We start from the raw sequence: 19,435 nt of genomic DNA, 5'->3' as shown, positions 1-19,435 counted from the left end.
GGGAGAGAAGTAACACCCATCTTGTTGAAACATAGCTACCCTGACTGGTAGCCATGCTTCGTTTTAGGGTCAAGTGCAATTTGGTTTTGTTAACAAATACTAGCTAGAGTTGGAGATGCTGTGATAACGTACTGTCAAATCGGCTAAGATAGGCATTTAACACAAGTGATTTTCACACAATATAATTTTTAATGTCTATCGTACAGCTGTTAACAGCATAGTTACACATGGGCCTAGAGCAGCACTTTCACGATGCTTCTCAGTACTCCTCAGGGGAGAGAGTTCCAGGACCCTCATCAGAGGTGGCTGACTCCCTCAGCATTTTCACTGTGGACCATTCTTTGGTCTCAAGGAGACTCAGAAGTCTAATTAAATTAAACCTGGGACCAAAGTCTGACAGTGTCCCAATATCTTTGATCTGATCTTACGCCCGGGAGAATTAGAGCCCCAGAATATGCCCCAGGCAGCACCAGAAGTCTTTATTTTCTCCCCACTGAACACTTTTAGAACAGTAATGATCATTCTCTCCTTCCCCTAAAGGCTTCCTTTTTTTCTCTTTTGGGAGAGAAGTTAAAATTTCTCTTGCCATCACTAGCTCGGGAAGACGCACTGTCTCAAGGAATCTTCTTTAATACAGAGGCATTCCAGAAATACTGCTTTGCAGGATGGGTGTCTGGGGAAAGAAACAGGAAGAAGTTCCCAGAGGACGCTTTGCCTTCCACTGTAGACTATTGGTGTTGTCCATGGAGGCTGTCATGGCCACCTGTGTGGGTGTTCCTGGGCCCTCCAAGAGGTGAGGCCTGGTCTCCAAAGGTTGGCCTCTTAGCTGATTGTTGCTCCTCTTCCAGTAAAGGGCAGCCACCTAACCTAGTGCTTCTGCAGACAGGCCAAAGGAGGTCAGCTGGCACTTGGGTGGGATGTTGCTGGAACGTGCCAACAACCTGACTTCCTCAGCCCGTGGCTCACTCCAGGCTAAGTGAGGGCATGGGAATGTGATACGAAAGTAGCCTTTAAAACTACGTTTTTGGTGAGGAAAATAATCCCTTGTCTTTAAGTTATTTTGCCCCATGATTGAAGAATTCCTCTTGTGAAGCCCTCAGTGCTTTGGAGAGGGCATTACTCTTAGAAAAGTACAATGTCCCCCTCCTTCCACAATTATACAAATAAAATGGCTGACCTGTTGATATTGGCATTTAAAAAAAAAATGACAACATGGCCAGTACATTTTTCGACTCCTATGCTTATGCACCAAGTGACGCTTTGGATATAGAATGAAGCAACTTGGAACTTGTAATGGCAGACTCTTAAAAGGGGAGCTGCCCTCAGGTGTGGCCAGTAGCTTTGGGATGGAACTGAATTCATGTGTTACGAAGAGTGATTCACTGAGAGGCCCCCTGAGTCCCCCATGAGGGCATATCCAAAAGTAGTGGGCCTTAGCAGGGGCTCATTCACTGTGTAGGGGCTCATTCATTTTTAAGTCTGTCATTTAACAAATGTTTGCCAAATGCTTTTAGGGTTCCTAAACTTTAAATCCCACCCTCAAGAAGAGTCTCTCTAAGATGGCCGCCCTCCTTGGGAGATTCAGATTGGATGAGGGGGGTATCCACTTTCTTGGAGTCCACTACTTCTCAGTATTCAGGAGGGGAGGGGGCCCCAGGGCCATCAGCCAGCCTCCGGGGCCTGGCCTGCGTCTGCACCCTCGGCTTCCACCTGGTTACTCTTGCCCAACTTCTTCAGGTTCTCCAGAAAGGCCTTCCAAGTCTCCAACACGCTCTTTTCCAGAAGCCAGCCCTCACTCTCACACTCAGGGTCTTCAGGGTTAGACACACCTTCCAGTGCTGTGTGCAGGTAGCGCAGGCCAATCGTGATGGTCACCTGGCGGGGAGAAGAGACTTAGAGGAGGTCTGGGAGAAGGAGCTGGGGGCTGGAGCTATTAGGATACCGTGCAAGCCACCAGCCTCCTCATCCCCGGGGCCTTTAAGTGTGGCAGGATCTGTTGAGTCTGGCTTGGTGAGGACCTGCCCACCAGCCTGGCCTGGTACTCAAGATAGCTGCCTCTTCTCCAGCCTCATCTCCAGCCCCATTCTCCTCTCTGGCCACCTGGGCTTCTTAGGGTCCCGTCTGGTCTTTACCATTTGCTGGTTGCCTAGAACATTGTTCCTCCGCACATTCACTTGTTAATTCAGCTTCAGCCCTTGGTGAGGGCCCCTGCTACTCATTCTCCCTCTTCCTCTCAGGTCTCACCCGTTTTGGGGGCATTAGTCCTAGGCTCCTCCTCCTCATGCCCCTAGCCCCTTCCTAGCACAGTGCTTGGCACATATTGGGTGTTGGGCAACTATTTGCTAGACAAAGTTAAAGTCACCCCCTTCTCAGCAAACAGTATCATTGTATGTGGTTTCCTCTACTTCTGTTGTTTTGATTAGTGTGGGGATGAGTGGGTGATTTGTTTGGATTTGTTCACTAGCAGTCATTGCAGCAGGCTATGGTGCCAAAATGCCTGGGTTCAAACCCCAGCCCTGGCACTTAGCCAGCCATGTGACTAAGAAACCTCAGTTTACTCATATGGTTTACAAATTTTCAGATGGAGTGTCTCCTGCCTCATGTGCATGCTGTGACATGTCAGTAGGTGTAGAGCACGGTACGTGGTGCACAGAAAGGATGAATAGATGTGTCAGCCATAATTGGTTATTAATGTGGTAAGTACTGTTTTCACTGTTCTAATGTATTGTGTTACCCAATTGTTTCTACACAGATTCCTGGTTTACTCTCTCTTACACTTCTCCTTTTATGATGTAGCAAAAACTCTGTGAGGTGGTGAGGCCTGCTAATAGAGAATGTCCACTGCCCTGATCCATCTTTTTTCATTCAGTCTCCCAGCCCCTAGAACAGCACCCCATGGTGGTAGGGCCTCAGTAAACATCTATTGAATCAGTGCTCAAGCAGCATTTTATAATTGCGGTAGTAGATGACATTAGTAACTAATAGTTTTAGGTTTTTGTTATTGTCATTGTCTATTGAAAGTTTAATAAAATATTTTTATGGTGGAAAAACTCCCCTCCAGGAAGTCCTCCTGGTGTGCATGCTCCTCTGATCCCCTCCTGCTTTCCTGAAGGAGGCTTACTGCTGCATTATGAATTTTGCACTTGGTAGTGGTTCTAACCCTTTGGTTCATGAGTTAGATGTCACCTTCTAACTGGATTGTGAGGCCCAGGAGAGCAAGGCTCGGGCCAGAGTCCTAGCGTTAGTTCAGCCACCCTTGTGCCCATTACAGGCTCTGCTAACCGAAGGCCTCAACTAAAAGTCAAGGGCATTTACTCCCTGTTCCCAGTGAGCTGGTCCTCATCTCATGCAGTCACTAGCTTCCTAGAAACGTGAGCAAACTGAGAGGCAACCAGTGGAATCCCATTTTCCCACTGACTTCTGTTATCCTTTCAGTCTTCTTTTCATGGGTTTTCGGGGAACATGACCTTCTGCCCTTCTAGCAGTAAGCTTCTCACCTGTCTCTACCCACTCATTCCCAAGACTGTGCCTCAAGGAGTCAATGACCAATAAAACGTCATTCATTTGCCTCGACATTAAAAGAGGCCCTCCCTTCCCTCCCAGCCCACCCCCGCCTCAGACTGTATAGTACCTCTGCTGTGAGATGGTGAGTTGGAAGTAGTCATCTCAGCCAAGGGCACGTCTGAACTTCCATAGCACTAAGAGGGCAACTTACTTAAAGGAAACTTTCAGTGAATCTTCTCTAATGGACGAACTTTCCCCACTAAGGTTTCTGGCTTTGTACTTCTGAATTTTGGGGTCTGGATTTTGTGCTGTCAGCTCAGAGCAGGAGCCCCTGAGTCACCCTCTGTATCCCCTTGGTTTACCACTCACTAACACTTGCTCTCGCTCAGCACCCAGGACAGCTCCTAGTACTGGTTCGGTGTTTAAGAACTAACTCTTCAATAAATGAGTGAATGGCTACATCCCAAGCTCTGTACAGAGAGGAATTAAGCCTTACAGGTGAGATCAGATGAACCCACTAATAATTAGAATAACAGGTAAATTGCTACCAGAGTCTCCAGAGAAGCACAAATCCAAATAGCTCCCATTTCCTGAACACAATGTATGTATTATCTCCTTTTGCCCCCCAGGAGTCCCAAAGCTAAGTGCTGTCGGCCCCCTATAACAGAGAGATTAAATAACTTTCCAAGACCTCAGACTGAAAAAAATGAAGGCACAGGATGAACCTCTAAAACATGCAAAGTGAAAGAAGCCAAACAGAAAAAGTCACATATTATGATGGCATTTATATAAAATGTCCAGAATAGGCAAATCCACAAGGACAGAGCACAGATTAATGGTTGCCAGGGGCTTGGGGGGAAAGAGGTGGGGAGTATGCTGCTTAATGGGTATGAGTTTCTCTTTGGGAGTGATGGAAATCTTTTAGAACTAGATAGAGGTGGTGGTTACACAACATTGTGAATGTACTAACTGCCACTGAATTGCTCACTTTAAAATGGTTAATTTTAAGTTCTATGAATTTCACCTCAATAAACTATTTTTTGAGTGATGGGAAAGAAACAAAAAATAGTGGAGGTGCTCGTATTCAAACTTAGGCCTGCCTGACCCACAGCTAAGCTGAGGGCTGGTTCCGAGGAGAGAGACAAGCACTCCAGGCCAGGTCCCACCCATCAACTCCAAAAGGAGCAGGTGACTCCCTCTTCCCTCGCCCCCACCTGGCCCAAAGCCTACCTCAAAGAGCCAGACAAGGAGCGTGACAGCACCAATGGAGTTCATGAGGCTGCTGTAGTAGCTCAGCAGGGCGGCCCTGCAGCCGTTCACCCACAGGTTGAGCTCCTCTGTCTGGTGGTCATAGCTGTAGTGAGCCGAATTGTTGGTGAGCTGGTACTGAATGCAGGGCCGTGGTGAGCTGGGGTTGCAGCAGCTAAAGGGAACACCATCCACCAGGTATCGCCCGTCCACATTGCTCTTGATGCGACTGGAGGAGAAAGATGGCTTGAGAGGGGCTTCTTGGATTTCTCACCAGGGGCCAGTTCCCCCCATCCCCTGCCTCTGAAAAGCTATAATATTCATTCATCCATTTGTTCATTCATTCATTCGTTCATTCTCGATAAATATTTGTTGTGTACCTACTATGTGCCAGCCACTGTTCTAGGAGCTGAAGATGGAGAAATGACCCTAGAGAACCAATGTCCCTGCCTTCCTAGAGCTTAGGTCCTAGAGGGTTGAGACAGATGATAAACCAAGAAGAAAGTCAATAAGGAATGTAGAAATGCATCCAACCACCCTGTGTACTGCCAGGCCCTGGCCTGCAGTGATTATTTGGAGCCATGTCAGGCAGGTAGGAAGAAGAGCAGGACAGGTGGTGACTGGGACAAGAGTGCCAGGCATTCATAGCCAACAGCCTTTAGCCCCCAGCCCCCTCTCCAACTTTCTGTCTCCCAATAACAAGTCACTAGGGACCAAGGCCCCTCTGGCCAGATCAGTTCTGTTCAGGGATGTTTCCAGAAGTCCTGCTCTGACCCAGGGCCTGTGTGGGGGCAGAGAACTCTGCCGCTAGCCAGGTGGGATCTCCTCACTCACCTGAAGGATGCAGCCCACATTACTTTTGCACTTCCATATTTACTATGTATTTGGTTAGGACACACCATACATTCATGTGGGTTGAGAATTCAAAAGGGAGACACATCTTTACAGTGAAGGCTCTCCCCATCCTCATCAGGCATCCAGGTATGTCCTGTCTGACCTGAGTGTGGTTACCCAGGTGTCTATGTGCCAGAGTTCATCAAGCTTTCACCCTTAAGATTTATGCATCTGAGTGTATGCATGTTATCTTGAGTAAAAAGTTTTTTTTAAGTTGAACATGAACAATGCATTACATAATAGATGCTTTTACAACATAAGAATAGAAAGCATGTAATTATTTAAAATAGAAATTATAATTCCACTTCTGGGTATTCAAAGAAAATGAGAACATTAACTTGAGGGGTACCTGGCTGGCTCAGTCGGAGGAGCATGTGACTCTTGATCTCAGGGTTGTGAGTTCAAGCCCCACATTGAGTGTAGAGATTACTTAAAAATAAAGTCTTGAAAGAAGAAAACATTAAGTCAAAAAGATATATGTATCCCTGTGTTCATTGCAGCATTATTTATAAAAGCCAAGACCTAGGAACAACATAAGTGTCCATCCAGGGGTGAATGGATAAAGAAACTTTGATACATACATACAATGGCATATTCTTCAGCTATAAAAAAAAAAGAAACCTTGCCATTTGCAACAACATGGATGGACCTTGAGGACATTATGCCAAGTGAAATAATAAAGACAGATACCATTTGATCTCACTTATATGTGGAATCTAAAAACAAAACAAGTCAGGGGCGCCTGGGTGGCTCAGTCGTTAAGCGTCTGCCTTCAGCTCAGGTCATGATCCCAGGGTCCTGGGATCGAGTCCCACATCGGGCTCCCTGCTCGGCGGGAAGCCTGCTTCTCCCTCTCCCACTCCCCCTGCTTGTGTTCCCTCTCTTGCTGTCTCTGTCAAATAAATAAATAAAATTAAAAATAAAAATAAAATAAAAATAAAAATAAAAACAAAACAAGTCAAAAAACCAAGTTTATAGATACAGAGAAAATTTGTGGTTGCCAGAGACAGGTGAGGTGGGTGGGTAAAATGGGTGAAGGTGACCAAAGTACCAGCTTCCAGTTATAAATAAATAAGTCCTGGGGATGTAATATACAGCATGGCAATTATAGTTAATAATGCTGTATTGCCTATTTGAGAGCTGCCAAGAGAGTAAATCTCAAAGTTTCTTATCACAAGAAAAAAATTCTGTAAGTATGTATGGTGATGGATGCTAACTAGATTTATTGTGGTGATCACTTTCCATTTTATACAAACAGCAAATCATATATTGTTATCCTGAAACTAATACAATGTTGATGTCAACTATACCTCAATAATAAATAAATAAATTAATTAATTAATTAATTAAATCGTTTTCAAGGGGCGCCTGGGTGGCTCAGTCAGTCAAGCGTTTGCTTTCAGCTCAGGTCATGATCTCAGGGTCCTGGGATTGAGTCCTGCATGGGGCTCCTGCTCAGCGGGGAGTCTGCTTCTCCCTCTCCCTTTCCGCCTCCCCCCACTTGTGCTCTCTCTTTCTCTCTCACATTCTCTCTCTATCTTTAAGAAAAAAATTTTTAAAGAAATTGTTTCAACAATGTTCATTGAAATGATAATTTCAATGTTTAGCTTCTAAATGTCCATGTTTAGTCTCCCACTCATTCTTGTCCCTTGACCTCCAGGTCCCCCCAACTGTAGCCAACTGTCTGTCCTTCTAAAAAGGCTGCATACATGATAAGCAAACACAGATTCTGCAAATATTCTTATTCTTCCTGTTTTTTACCCAAATGGTAATGTACTGTCTTGAACCTTTATTTTTTTCCCTTAGCAATATCTTAGAGATCTTTTTATGTCTACCAGTGGAGAGTGTTCTTCAGGTTTTTAATGAGCTGCATGGTATCACCGTTGTACAGATGGTCCATGGGGTACTAGTCAGTTCCCTACTGCTGGATATTTAGGGTTTTCCCGGTCTCCTGTCAATACAAACATTTTGGATATTGTGAATATATCTAGAGTGTCAATTCCTAGAGGAGGTATCCCTGCCTCAAAGGGTGGGTCCATCTGTGATTGCCCTAGATCCCTACCATATTGCTCCCTGGAGTTTGTACGATCACACCCCTAACAGACATGCATGAGACAACCTACCCTTCATGCCGTACCCACACAGGTTTGATTTTTGACCTTTGCCAACATGATGGATGGAAAATAGTATCTCAAGTTTGTTTTAATTTCCATTTTCCTCATTATGAATGAAATTGAGTATCTTCTGATATGTTGAAGGGTCATTTGTGGTTCCTTTTCTGTGAACTGTCTGTTGATCAGTATGATTAAGACTTTAGGAAGGTTCTGCACAATGTGGCCTCCTTGGTTCCAGAACAGTCCTCACCTGGGTTATGGTGACCATATTTCCACATGCTCTGCAGTCCCTGACCTCTACTTCCTGGGCAGGACCCTTGCCCAGAGAATGGGTGGCCCTGGGTACACAGGAGATCCAGGACAGTGATAAGAGCAGGACCACCTAAACTTACTCCCAGTTCATTCCTCTGGACAAGTTCCTTCACCTCTCCAGGCCTCAGCTTCCTCATCTGTAAAATGGAGTTGACATGAGGATCATATGAAGGGATGCATGTAAAAAGTCTTAGAAGAGTGGCCGGTACACAGTAAGTGCACAGTAAGCGTGGACTCATGGCCATGCCTGGGCGGGGTGATGGAGCCTTCACATGTGCTCTGTGTGCTCTCGGAAACAACTGTGACAGTGGAACAGACCACTCAACACCGCTGGGCAATAGTCACTTGTGAGCAGGTGGCAGGGTTTCTGCCAACTGTGAAGAAGAGAGTATGAGAGTCTTCTATGAGGACAGCAGCCATGTCTGCGAGAGCAGAGCTCACCGCTGGCCTGAGGCAAGCCCTGCTAGACACTTTTCACTGACTGAAGTGGTTGCTACTGAAGTTCCTGCTTGAGCTCAACCGAGTGCGCCAAGAGCACAGTGGGAGCAGAAACCACTCTGCTCTCCCCCTGCAGCCCCCGCTCAGCACCTGGTGGTGGCACTGGGTGGTCCAAGGTGGGAGGACTGAAGCAGAAAGGCCATCAGTTTGGGATTCCTGTCCCCCTCTTGAACCGGCACAACTGAGCAGACAGTAGTCTTCCACCCCCAGTCTCCTTGAGGCTGCGCTCAAATGCTGTTTGTCCCTCTTCCTGACCTGCAGGCTGTCCCTTGAGCCTGCTCCCACCTGGACCATTCCCAGTGTCCCCATGAGAAGAGGGGGGATTGTAGAGGGAGCCAGCCTTTGAGTCCCAAATCTGCATTTCTGATCTGTGGAATTTCATCCTCTGGACCTGTGTGAGGTGGGGATTACCCTCTTGGGAGCTGTGGGGAGCTCTAATGAGGCAGGGTGTGGAGTGCACTTGACACAGGCCCTCAGAGAATGCCCACCTATGGCCACCTGGGAAGGACCTTGCAATCCACCAGATTGTCCTACAGAGGAAGAAGTGGTGCCCAAGCAGGGCAGGGCCTCACCCAAAGCCAAACAACAAGTGGAAGACTAGCCCACAGCAGTTGTCCACTCCTCCCCTCAGAGATGCTTCAGAGTCTCTCTCAGGTCCTTCCTGTCTGTTGGCTCTTCTGCTTAAGTTTCCTGGGATAGCATGATCTCCTCCTTTGTTCCCTGTCCCAGAAGCCCTTTCTTGTCCACGATTCTTGCTCATTATGCATTCTCCAGGTGTATTAAGCTGGGGTAAAGCCTATGGACCTGCCTCGTACATACTACAGTGTATCTGAAGTGAAGGCCAGGCCTGCAGTTTTGTGAGCTGAGGCCAGTAGAGGCTCTGAGCTACCCTCACTCTGCAGGCTGGCCTTCTGGAGAGCCCCTGTCTTCCCACCTCACCTAGCTCACTCCCCCAAGTGGAGAAGTCACCTTGCTAGCCTCATTAAGGCAAAGCTATGTCTCCCCTCAGACTGAGATTCCCTAGGTTAGGACTGTCTCTCCCCCTCAGACTGGGGCTCCCTGAGGGCAGGCTGTGTCTCCCCCTCAGACTGGGGCTCCCTGAGGGCAGGGCTGTGTCTCCCCCTCAGACTGGGGCTCCCTGAGGGCAGGGCTGTGTCTCCCCCTCAGACTGGGGCTCCCTGAGGGCAGGGCTGTGTCTCCCCCTCAGACTGGGGTCCCTGAGGGCAGGGCTGTGTCTCCCCTCAGACTGGGGCTCCCTGAGGCAGGACTGTGTCTCACCCTCAGACTGGGGCTCCCTGAGGGCAGGGCTGTTTCTGCCCCTCAGACTGGGGCTCCCTGAGGACAGGGCCATGTCTCCCCTCACACTGGGGAGACAGTGACTTGGAAAATCATCATGTCAGAGTTTTCCTGGAAAAACCAACATAATTTAGGAGGTAAATCAATAAAGCAACAAAGAAATCCATAGGGAAATAAACAGTGGAGGGGAGTGGGGAAGGCAGGGGTATAACTGATAAAGAGTCAATCCCCAGCTGGGGATTGTGTCTCCCCTGTCTTCCCTCACTCACCACCTGCAGTACTTTATATCCAGTAACTACTCAAAAAAAAAAAAAAAAAAATCTTTGAGGAAATACTAATACTGTACTGCTGTATACCAACTGCTCTATGTGCATTAATCCACTTACTCTCTACCGCACCCCTGTCATGTCATTTCTCAGATGAGAAAACTGAGTCTGACAGAAGTCAAGTGAATTGCCAAGGTTCCACAAGTGTCACTCAGCTAGCATTCCAGTTGGGGATTGACTCATTATCAGTTATACCCTCTGCCTTCCCCACTCCCCTCCATTGTTTATTTCCATATGGATTTCTTTGTTGATTTATTGATTTACCTCCTGAATTATGTTGGTTTTTCCAGGAAAACTCTGACATGATCATTTTCCCAAGTCATACATGACTTGGCTATGGGAGAGTATGCTAGAAAACAGGTCTTATCGTAATCAAGACCCTTACAAGCCCTGGTGAGCCCTGAGCAGAGCAAGATTTGTAGCCTGGGAAATACTCTGATATAAATAGCCAGCTCACCATCTAAGGAGCTCTCCTTGCCTGGCTTTGTCTTAAGAGGGTGAGTGGGGCCTTAATCTGTGGTTGTAACCAGGACAAGCACTAAGTAAACAAGGTGATGCTTCTAGAGGAGAGGGAGGGCTAATTCCAGAGATGGGAGACCCCAACAGATCCCAGGCTGGGGGCCCAGGGGAGTCCCAGCCTCCATCAAGCCAGACCTGCCCGCCCCCCCCACCCCGCCATGCTTCCCTGGGCCTTGTCCTCAGGAAGCGCCAGTCTGAGGGGGAGAAACCACACAGCCCTCAAGAAGCCCCAGTCTGAGCAGGGAGATACAGACCTGCCCCCAGGGAGTCCTAGTCTGAGAGGGAGACATAGCCCTGCCTTCAGGGAGCCCCAGTCTGATGGGGGGGGAGACACAGCCCTGCCCTCAGGGAGCCCCAGTCTGAGGGGGAGACACAGCGCAGCCCTCAAGGAACCCCAGTCTGATGGGAGACTCAGTCCTGCCCTCAGGGAGCTCCTAGCCATGGTCTAGTCTTCTTGAGATGTCTGTAAATTGTTCAGAAAGAGTGAACAGAAGCCTGTAGCCTGTGGATTCCCTGAGTGGGTTGGGCAAGTGAGAGAGCTTGGTGCCCACTTCTCCTTCAGACTGAGGGCTTCAGGCCAAGCCCTCCTGTCTGACAGTTCCTCGTGCCAAGGCCTCTCACCCCAAGACACTAAAGCTCTGCTCATCCTGAAAGCAGGGCAAAGTTTTAAAGGAATTGTTATAAACTGGCTGAAAACTTCATCCCTCCTCATGTGATGCATTAAGATACACAGAGCACCCTAGGAAGTGTTCTTGCTAAAACCAAACCTGAATCCAAGCACACCTCAGCCCTAACTACTATGGGGAAATGCAGGGGACAGAAGAACAAGTTAGATGACACCACTTGGCTGCAATTGCCCAATTGAGAATGTGAGGAATTCTTCAGGACAAATAGCCCGGTTCCTTCAACACACACATGGCATGACAGTAACTGTCATAGAGTAAAAGAAGCAAAAGTGATCAAAGAACCAAATGCACAATGTGGGCTTGGTTTGGATCCTGATTTGAACAAACCAACTGTAAAAGATAGTTTGAGACAGAGAAAATTGAACAGACTAGATATTAGATGTTCTTGCTGCTAGTTTTGTTGGGCATGATTACTATTGTGCTTATGTCAAACAAAAACAAAAAGGCAAAAAACAAACCCTCTGTACCTGTTAGAAATGCCTCCTTAAATATTTACAGGTGAAAGGATTTGCTTTAAGATACTCAGAGGGGATAATGTGTGTTTGGGAGGGTGGTATAGATGAAACAAGAAAGCGAAAATGTGTGCATTTGTTGAAGCTAGGAGAAGTATACATGGAAAGTCATTATAATCTCTCTACTTTTGTGAATGCTTGAAATTTTCCATGATGAAAGTTGAAAAATGCAGTAAAATAAAAGAAGCACTGGCTGAGAACTACAAACCTATGTCCCGATAACTTGCTCTGAAGATTCAGTCGCTAAGGGAGGCAGCATCCCTGGACTCTGCTCCTCCCTCTGAGGGCCTCCCCCAGTTATAAGGGAACCTGTCTCCCCACCGTCAGGAGCACCAGGCCAGAGCCAGTGAGAAGGTAAACACACAAGGTAGAGCAGAGCCCAGCCTCGCTTGCCACAGGCCACAGGGATGCTGGGCGGTTTCTCTGGTTTCTGTGCAGCCGCCTCACAATTATCTGAGACCCGGGCACAGAAGAATTGGAATCCAGTCGTAATCCCCAGAAGTTTCTCAAGCCTAGGTAATCTCCGCCCACACCTTCCACTGTGCCTCTGGAGGAGGACGGCATGGAGGACAAGAAGACAAAGAAAGACAGGATGAGAGAGGACACTGTGGCCTGGATAATTCAAAGCTTCAGTCAGGGCACAGATTCATCTAACACTGAAGCTGTACAAGGTGATTAACGTCACTGGAAGCAGCACAGTCGAGTGGAAGGAGCAGAATTACAACCTGGCACCCGATACAACGCAATATGATTTGTCTGTAAAAAGGAAGGATATTCTAACAAACATGGCAACATGGTTGAACTTGGAAAACATTATGCTAACTCAAAAGAGCCAGGCCCAAAAGGACCAATATTATATGATTTCCTTCAAATGAGATGTCCAGAAGAGGGAGAAGTATAGAGACAGAGAGGAGACTAGTGGTTCCTTAGCGCCAGGCCATGGGAGGCTAGGGAGTGAAAGCCAGAGTGTACGGGGTGTCCCTGCCACACGATGAAAATATTCAAAGGTGGGCTGTGGTATTGACTGGTAGCACAACTCCGTGAACATGCCAAAAACCATTGAACTGTCCCCTTTCATTGGGTGAGTTGTAAGGAATGTAAATCATCTCAGTAAGCCCCCACTTCTTGCTGTGAGATCCAACCTGAGGCTCAGATCTCTCATCTATAAAATAGAGAAAAACAACACCTAAAAGAATAACAACAACTAAAAGAATTATTAAACCCCCCAGGGAGAGGTTTTGTGCAGAATAAATGTGGGACCTGACAACATAGTGATGGGGCAGACTGGGGGTGGGGTGTGGCCAGTGGGCTATTTGCTTGGGACGGCTGGGGTGGGGCAGTGGTGCGGGTGGGGAGATTCTAAATTCATAAAAATCTGAGGTGGGGCGCCTGGGTGGCTCAGTCTGTTAGGCGTCTGCCTTCCGCTCAGGTCATGATCTCCAGGTCCCGGGATCGAGCCCCACATTGGGCTCCCTGCTCAACGGGGAGTCTGCTTCTCCCTCTCCCCCTGCCCCTCACCCCTGCTTATTCTCTCTCTCTCTCTCTCTCTCTCTCTCTCACTGTCTCTCTCAAGTGGATAAAAAAAAAATCTTTAAAAAAAATCTTCAATTGATATTGTTTAGGCCAGGAGCCTTCTGGAAGCAGTCCTTGATCTTAAAGATCCCCCTAAGAAATCTCCAAACACCAGCCACCAGCTACCCCTCCATGTTTGCTGGGACCCCAAGCTCTGTGCTCAGTTTCCTGGGGGACCATTGGAGGAGGGGCATAGCTGGGGAGGTTCCCGGGGAGCCCTGCGTGCAGGAACCCAGTTCCACCTCTCAGGACCCGGACTGGAAATGTTTTCTGTAGCCCAGTCCGGCAAGGTGTACCTCGTATGGAATGGAGAGAGATGCTCCAGGGGCAGAGCCTGCAGAAAGGACCAGAAGTTAGGCACTAGACACTGCCCAGACCCAGGACCAGTGTCACTGGAGGAGCTCGGTGCATTTTCCACAGACTTCCCACCCTCCCCCTCCAACCAGCTCACTGTTCCCGGGATCCCCTCCCAGAGTCGTCAGGGTCAAGGAGACTGAGGCCCACCCCAGCCTTTTTATTGGCTCCTCTGAATTTGCTGGGGAAAGGAAAAAGAGAAAAAGGTGAAGAATTCCTTTTAAAAAAATCTTGGTGGAAGATGACGCTGCTCCCTGGCCCTGCCCTCCTGCCAGTCCCCACGCCCGCCTCTCTGTGCTTCTGCTGCCTCCGGATCCTCGCCCTGAGGGTGCTGCTGAGAAAAGCCAGAAAAACGTAAATGCTTACCACTTCTCCGTGCTTGGCCTCAAAAAAATAAATACACTTTAGATTGTTCAGAGGAGGATTTGCGGGGGCCAGCTTTGTCAGGAAAACTTAACAGTCCTCCTAAGTAAAGCAGTCAGGATACGAAAAAAATGTGAGCCTCTGGAAAGGGAGGAAGTGCCACCCCACGCCCAGGAGCCTCCCCTCGCTCACAGGTGTTGTCCACTGGTCATCAGAGTGAGAATTTGTGGAAAGCAGTGACGTGGTCCTCTCTCTACCAAGTTGTGCCCTTAGCAGCACAGGACTGTGATGTCATGGGAGGTTTGGGAAAAGAGACAGGCATTTCAGTTCTACCATTGTGTCTTAAGACCAGCTTTGTGGAAAGTGACAGCCAACAGATACATTTTCCACCTGGAAACAGCCTAAGGGAAGTAAGAGAGAGACAGAGACAAAGAGACAGAAGAAAAGCCTCAAAGAAGCCTACTCCAATGTGGCCAATAGAAGCAAATAAGAACGAACTAAATGCCTGCCTAAGTGTGTCCATTCAGCAAGTGTAATATGATGCACCAATTAAACATGGTCACTTTACACAAATACCAGATGATATCACTCACATGTAAAATCTAAAAAACCAAACACACAGAAACAGACTAGACTGGTGGTTGCTGGGGGCGGGGAGAGGGAAGGGGAGATGTTGGTCAAAGGGTACAAACTTCCAGTGATCAGATGAGTAAGTTCTGGGGATCCCCTGTACAGCATGGTGATTCTAGTTAACAATACTGTGTTATATCCTTGAAACTTGCCAAGTTCTCACCACAAAAAAGCAATGGCCATTATGTGCCCTGATGCAGGTGTTAGCAAATGCGACCATAGTAATCACTTTGCAATACGTAAGTGTATCAAATCAACATGTTCTGCACCTTAAACGGACACAATGTTACTTGTCAATTATATTTCAACAAAGCTGGGGGGATATAATTGTTTTGAACATTATGCAAATACTATATTATCAAATTACAAAATGGGGTGCTCAGTTGTATTTATACCATGGTTACGCTATTTATTATGTAAATGTTAACAAGACTAAACCAAATGGGGAAAAATTAAAGCCATTAGTCAGTTGTGGGTGAGAATCTGGCTTGAATTCTTTTTCCTGTTTTTGTTTCTCTTAATGTTTTCACTATATTGTGTGTGTGTGTGTGTGTGTGTGTGTGTGTGTGTAACTGAGAAACTTTTTTCAAGTCAGTGGAGTTAGGATAGTTTCACTCCCAACAAGTTGGTATGAAGCACTGAGGTGGTTTGGATCAAGCCTACTGTTTGCCTGAAAATTTAGATATGCCAACCATTGCGAGTAGAACGACCTGGAGAATTTCTCTGTTCTGGGACACAAAGGAGATTTGGGGATTACAGAGAGGCTTTGTAAGTCTCTCCAGTGACTAACTCTGTGCAGAAGGCAATCAAGGAAAATGACAGGAAAAAATGAAAGCCCTTTCTTATTTGCTCACAAAGCCTGTTGCAGCTTCTCCCCCTCTCCCACCCCCATCCCCAGGAATTCTGCTTGTCCCTCCTGTGGCACCTTGTGTAAGTCCTGCCACCTTGTGCTGCCCCTGCAAGACCTGTCACCTAGGAAGGGCAAAGCGGTTTACCAGCCTCTTCTTAACTAGGGATTTGTAGCAGTAATCCCCACCCACAGAGAAAATAGAAGCCCAAGCAGTGACCTTCAGTCTGACTTCCCTTCCATCATCTGGGGTTCCTGGGTGTCATCTGGGCATCAGATGTGTCCCGCTGCCAGTGTGCCCAGCACCCTTCGTGCAAGTCCTCTTGGACTCACCAGCCTTACCCAGGACAACACTGAATGAACAGCTGACCCCTTGCCTCAGCCAGGGAATGGGTTGGATGGGACAGAAAGAAGAGGTGAGGATGAGCCACGGGCTCAGGGCAGGCCGACCTTTCCCTGGAAAATGACTTGAGACCCATAATGGTGGGTCTCTGGGGAAGAGCAGTGTTCCGAAGTCAGCCGCTGTCACCTCCACCTCTGGCTCACCAGGACCTCCCTACGTTGCAGTTCAGGATTTTATTTTTATACACACCACAAATACTTTAGATACGTTACCGTGTCACACTATCATGATTCAAGAAGTAAACACGAGCAGGTATTTAATGGGCGCCTGCTGTATGCCAGGCTCTAGACGGAGCTAGGGGGTGACCTCCAAGATGATCTATTCCAGTGGATTTGTTTAAAAGATGGGTGAGCAAGGTACCAGAGTGGCAAGTGACTTACCCAAGGTCACAAGCTAATTTACAACACAGACCAAACTATAGCCTAGACCTCCTGACTACCTTGTCCTCTGCTCTTTCCACCACACCCAAGGACAAACACCTAGAGATGCTCCGAGTCAGAAGGTTGGAAAACAAGGGAACTAACCAGGAAATTTAAGCTTCTGGGACTGAATGCATAAACTTTGAGTGAATAAGACAAAGAGCCACATAACATCTCAGTATATGTGATCTATGAGTGCCCCATCTCTACCGTATGAAGCAGGCACACTTTCCTGGCTGGGTCTTCCTCCCTGGAGACTCCTATCCACGCAACTTACGTAACTTGACACCTTCCTCCCAGACATTCCTTAGCCAGTCATTAGGTGGAGCATATGATATCGCCCTCCTTATAGGTCAAAAATGTTAGCACATTGGCAATTTCACAGGGGCCACCTGAATCCAGGCTCACACACACACACACACAGTACTAAGTTGTGCACACAGAGCACCCCCATGGGCCTCCGAGTCCCCATCTAGCTCTGACCCCAGGACCGGAGACCACTCACTCTTTGACTTCTTTGGAGGAAAAGTCCAGGTAGCGATTGCTGATCCACTGAATCTCGAACCAATCTCGAAAGCCGTTGTTGCCACAGCATTTGAACTCGATCTGCAGCATGTCGATGGTCTTCTTCATGAAACACCTGCCAGGCGTGTCTGTGTCTCGGTAGTACTTCATGCCATTCTTGAGCCCGTGGGCCAGGGTGCTCTCCAGTGAGCCCCGCATGAGGAAGCAGCAAAGGGTCACCAGCAAGAGGGCAATGTTGAAGAGGACACAGACAGCCAGGTATGGCTTCAGCCAGGGCTTCCACTTGGCGTACTTGGCAGGGTCCAGGGCATCATAGCAGATCTTGCCGGCCAGAGAGTTGAAGACACAGGACAGCAGCCCCATCCCTATCAAGGAGTTGGGCACAAAATGGCTCTCTGAATTATTCATCACATCGCTCCGCTTCCGCAGTTCGATCTTAAGGAACAGCCCTAGGCTGAAGATGATGATGCCAGCCAACACGGAGAACCAATTCATGAGCCAGAGCCCTTGGGCCAATTTCACCCGCTTCTTCTGGTCAAATTTGATCTTCAGCAGCGCCATGCTTGCCGAGTGCAGTCCAGGCAGCTTCCCTCGGCAAAACTCTCACTCCTGACCTTCGTGAGCCCCGGGGGCTGCAAACTCAGGGTCTTGGGAAGGGAGCAGATGGCCCACGCTGCAGGGAGCTTCCCTGGGAGCTGCCCATGTTGAGCCCCTTAGCCTGGGACCCCCATTAACTTAGTAGTGGTAACAGGGGCCGCAGAGGCACAGCTCATGAAGGAGCCAGGTCTCCGCAATGTTCTTGCAGCTTCCTTCCCAGCCAAGCAGGGAGAGCCGGAACGCTGCAGATTAAAAGTGGGGACCACAAGACATCTCACTAATCTCTTTAGCCAGGCTCATCCCATTAGATAAAGCTGTGCCAGTTTCAGAGCATGGCCAAGAGGAGCCTAAAGGGACACACTGCAGCAGAAAGCTCTGGGTTCAGCTTGAGAAATCAGGAACAAGAACAGGACTGGCCAGAGGAGTGGGCTCTCCCTGAGGGCTGGCTCAGATCACGTAGCTCCCCAGAGGCCCGTGTCCAGGTCAAAATCCTTCAAATTTAAAACTTTCTATGGGACAAAAGACATTATTATCCAAGTTGAAAAAGAAATGACAGATTGTGGGAAAACATTTACAACATGTAAAAAAAAAAAAAAAAAACATTTTTTAAAGCTCCCACAATTCCACAATCAAAAGATCAATAATTGACTGGAAAAACAGGTAAGAGACAGGAACAGGAGGTTTATAATAGGCAAACTTGGAAAGTCCAATCTGGAAAAGATGTTCAGTCTGAGTAGAACATAGGGAAATGCAATTAAGATAATAATAAAAGACCAATTTGATCCAGCAGATTGAACATCTGTCAAAATTTTGTCACCAAGCAGTATAAACAAAGATAGAAACGGAGATGTACACTCTTGATGAGTCTGTAAATTTTTTATGTTTTTAATTAGCAGACTTTATTTCTTAAAGCAGTTCGAGGTTTACAAAAAAAAAAAAATTGGGGGACGCCTGGGTGGCTTAGGTGGGTTAAACGTCTCCCTTCGGGTCAGGTCATGATCCCAGGGTCCTGGGATCAAATCCTGCATCGGGCTCCCTGCTCATCGGGGAGCCTGCTTCTCCCTCTCGCTCTGTCCCTCCCTCTGCTTGTACTCTCTCTCTCTCTCTCTCTGACAAATAAATCTTTTTAAAAAATGCTTTAAAAGGGGGCACCTGAGTGGCTCAGTCGTTAAGCGTCTGCCTTCGGCTCAGGTCATGATCCCAGGGTCCTGGGATCAAATCCCGCATCGGGCTCCCTGCTCATTGGGGAGCCTGCTTCTCCCTCTCCCACTGCCCCTGCTTGTGTTCCCTCTCTTGCTGTCTCTCTCTGTCAAATAAATAAGTAAAATCTTAAAAAAAAAATGCTTAAAAAAATTGAACAGAAAGTACAGAGAGTTCCCATGTACTCCTTTCCCACAACCAGTTTTTCCCATAATTACCATCTTGCATCTGTGTGGTATATTTGTTTCAAGTGATGAACAAATAGTGGTTATTATTATTATTATTATTATTAATTAAAGCCCATAGTTTACATTAGGGTTCGCTTGTTGTACATTCTGTGGGCTTCGCCAAATGCATAATGTCGTGCATCCACCCTTATCAGAGCATACAGAATCATACAAGATAATTTCACTGCTCTTAACAATCCCTACGTTCCACCATTCCTTCCACCTTCCCTCCCTGTCCAACCCCAGGCAACCAGGCTCTCCAGTTTTACCTTTTCCAGTCTGTCATATAATTGGAATTATAGTCTTTTCAGACTGGTTTATTTCCCTTAGCAATAGGCACTTGGTATTTCTCCACGTCTTTTTGTGACTTGATCGCTCATCCCTATTTA

General features: G+C 47.5%; 1 protein-coding gene across 1 annotated transcript; it reads right to left on the bottom strand.

Annotated features, from left to right (window-relative positions):
• Positions 1-183: 183 nt before the first annotated feature.
• Positions 184-17,760, bottom strand: PRPH2 (peripherin 2). Its single transcript, XM_036101745.2, has 3 exons — positions 17,003-17,760; positions 4,735-4,981; positions 184-1,875 (listed from the first exon to the last, which is right to left on the bottom strand). The coding sequence occupies exons 1-3, from the start codon at positions 17,581-17,583 to the stop codon at positions 1,663-1,665; spliced, it is 1,041 nt and encodes a 346-aa protein (XP_035957638.1). The 5' UTR covers positions 17,584-17,760; the 3' UTR covers positions 184-1,662.
• Between the last annotated feature and the right edge of the window lie 1,675 nt (positions 17,761-19,435).

This window comes from Halichoerus grypus, chromosome 9, assembly GCF_964656455.1.
Source record: "Halichoerus grypus chromosome 9, mHalGry1.hap1.1, whole genome shotgun sequence".
Taxonomy (NCBI): domain Eukaryota; kingdom Metazoa; phylum Chordata; class Mammalia; order Carnivora; family Phocidae; genus Halichoerus; species Halichoerus grypus.
The sequence above is the reverse complement of the archived record's forward strand: the minus strand, read 5'-3'. Positions and strand labels throughout refer to the sequence as shown.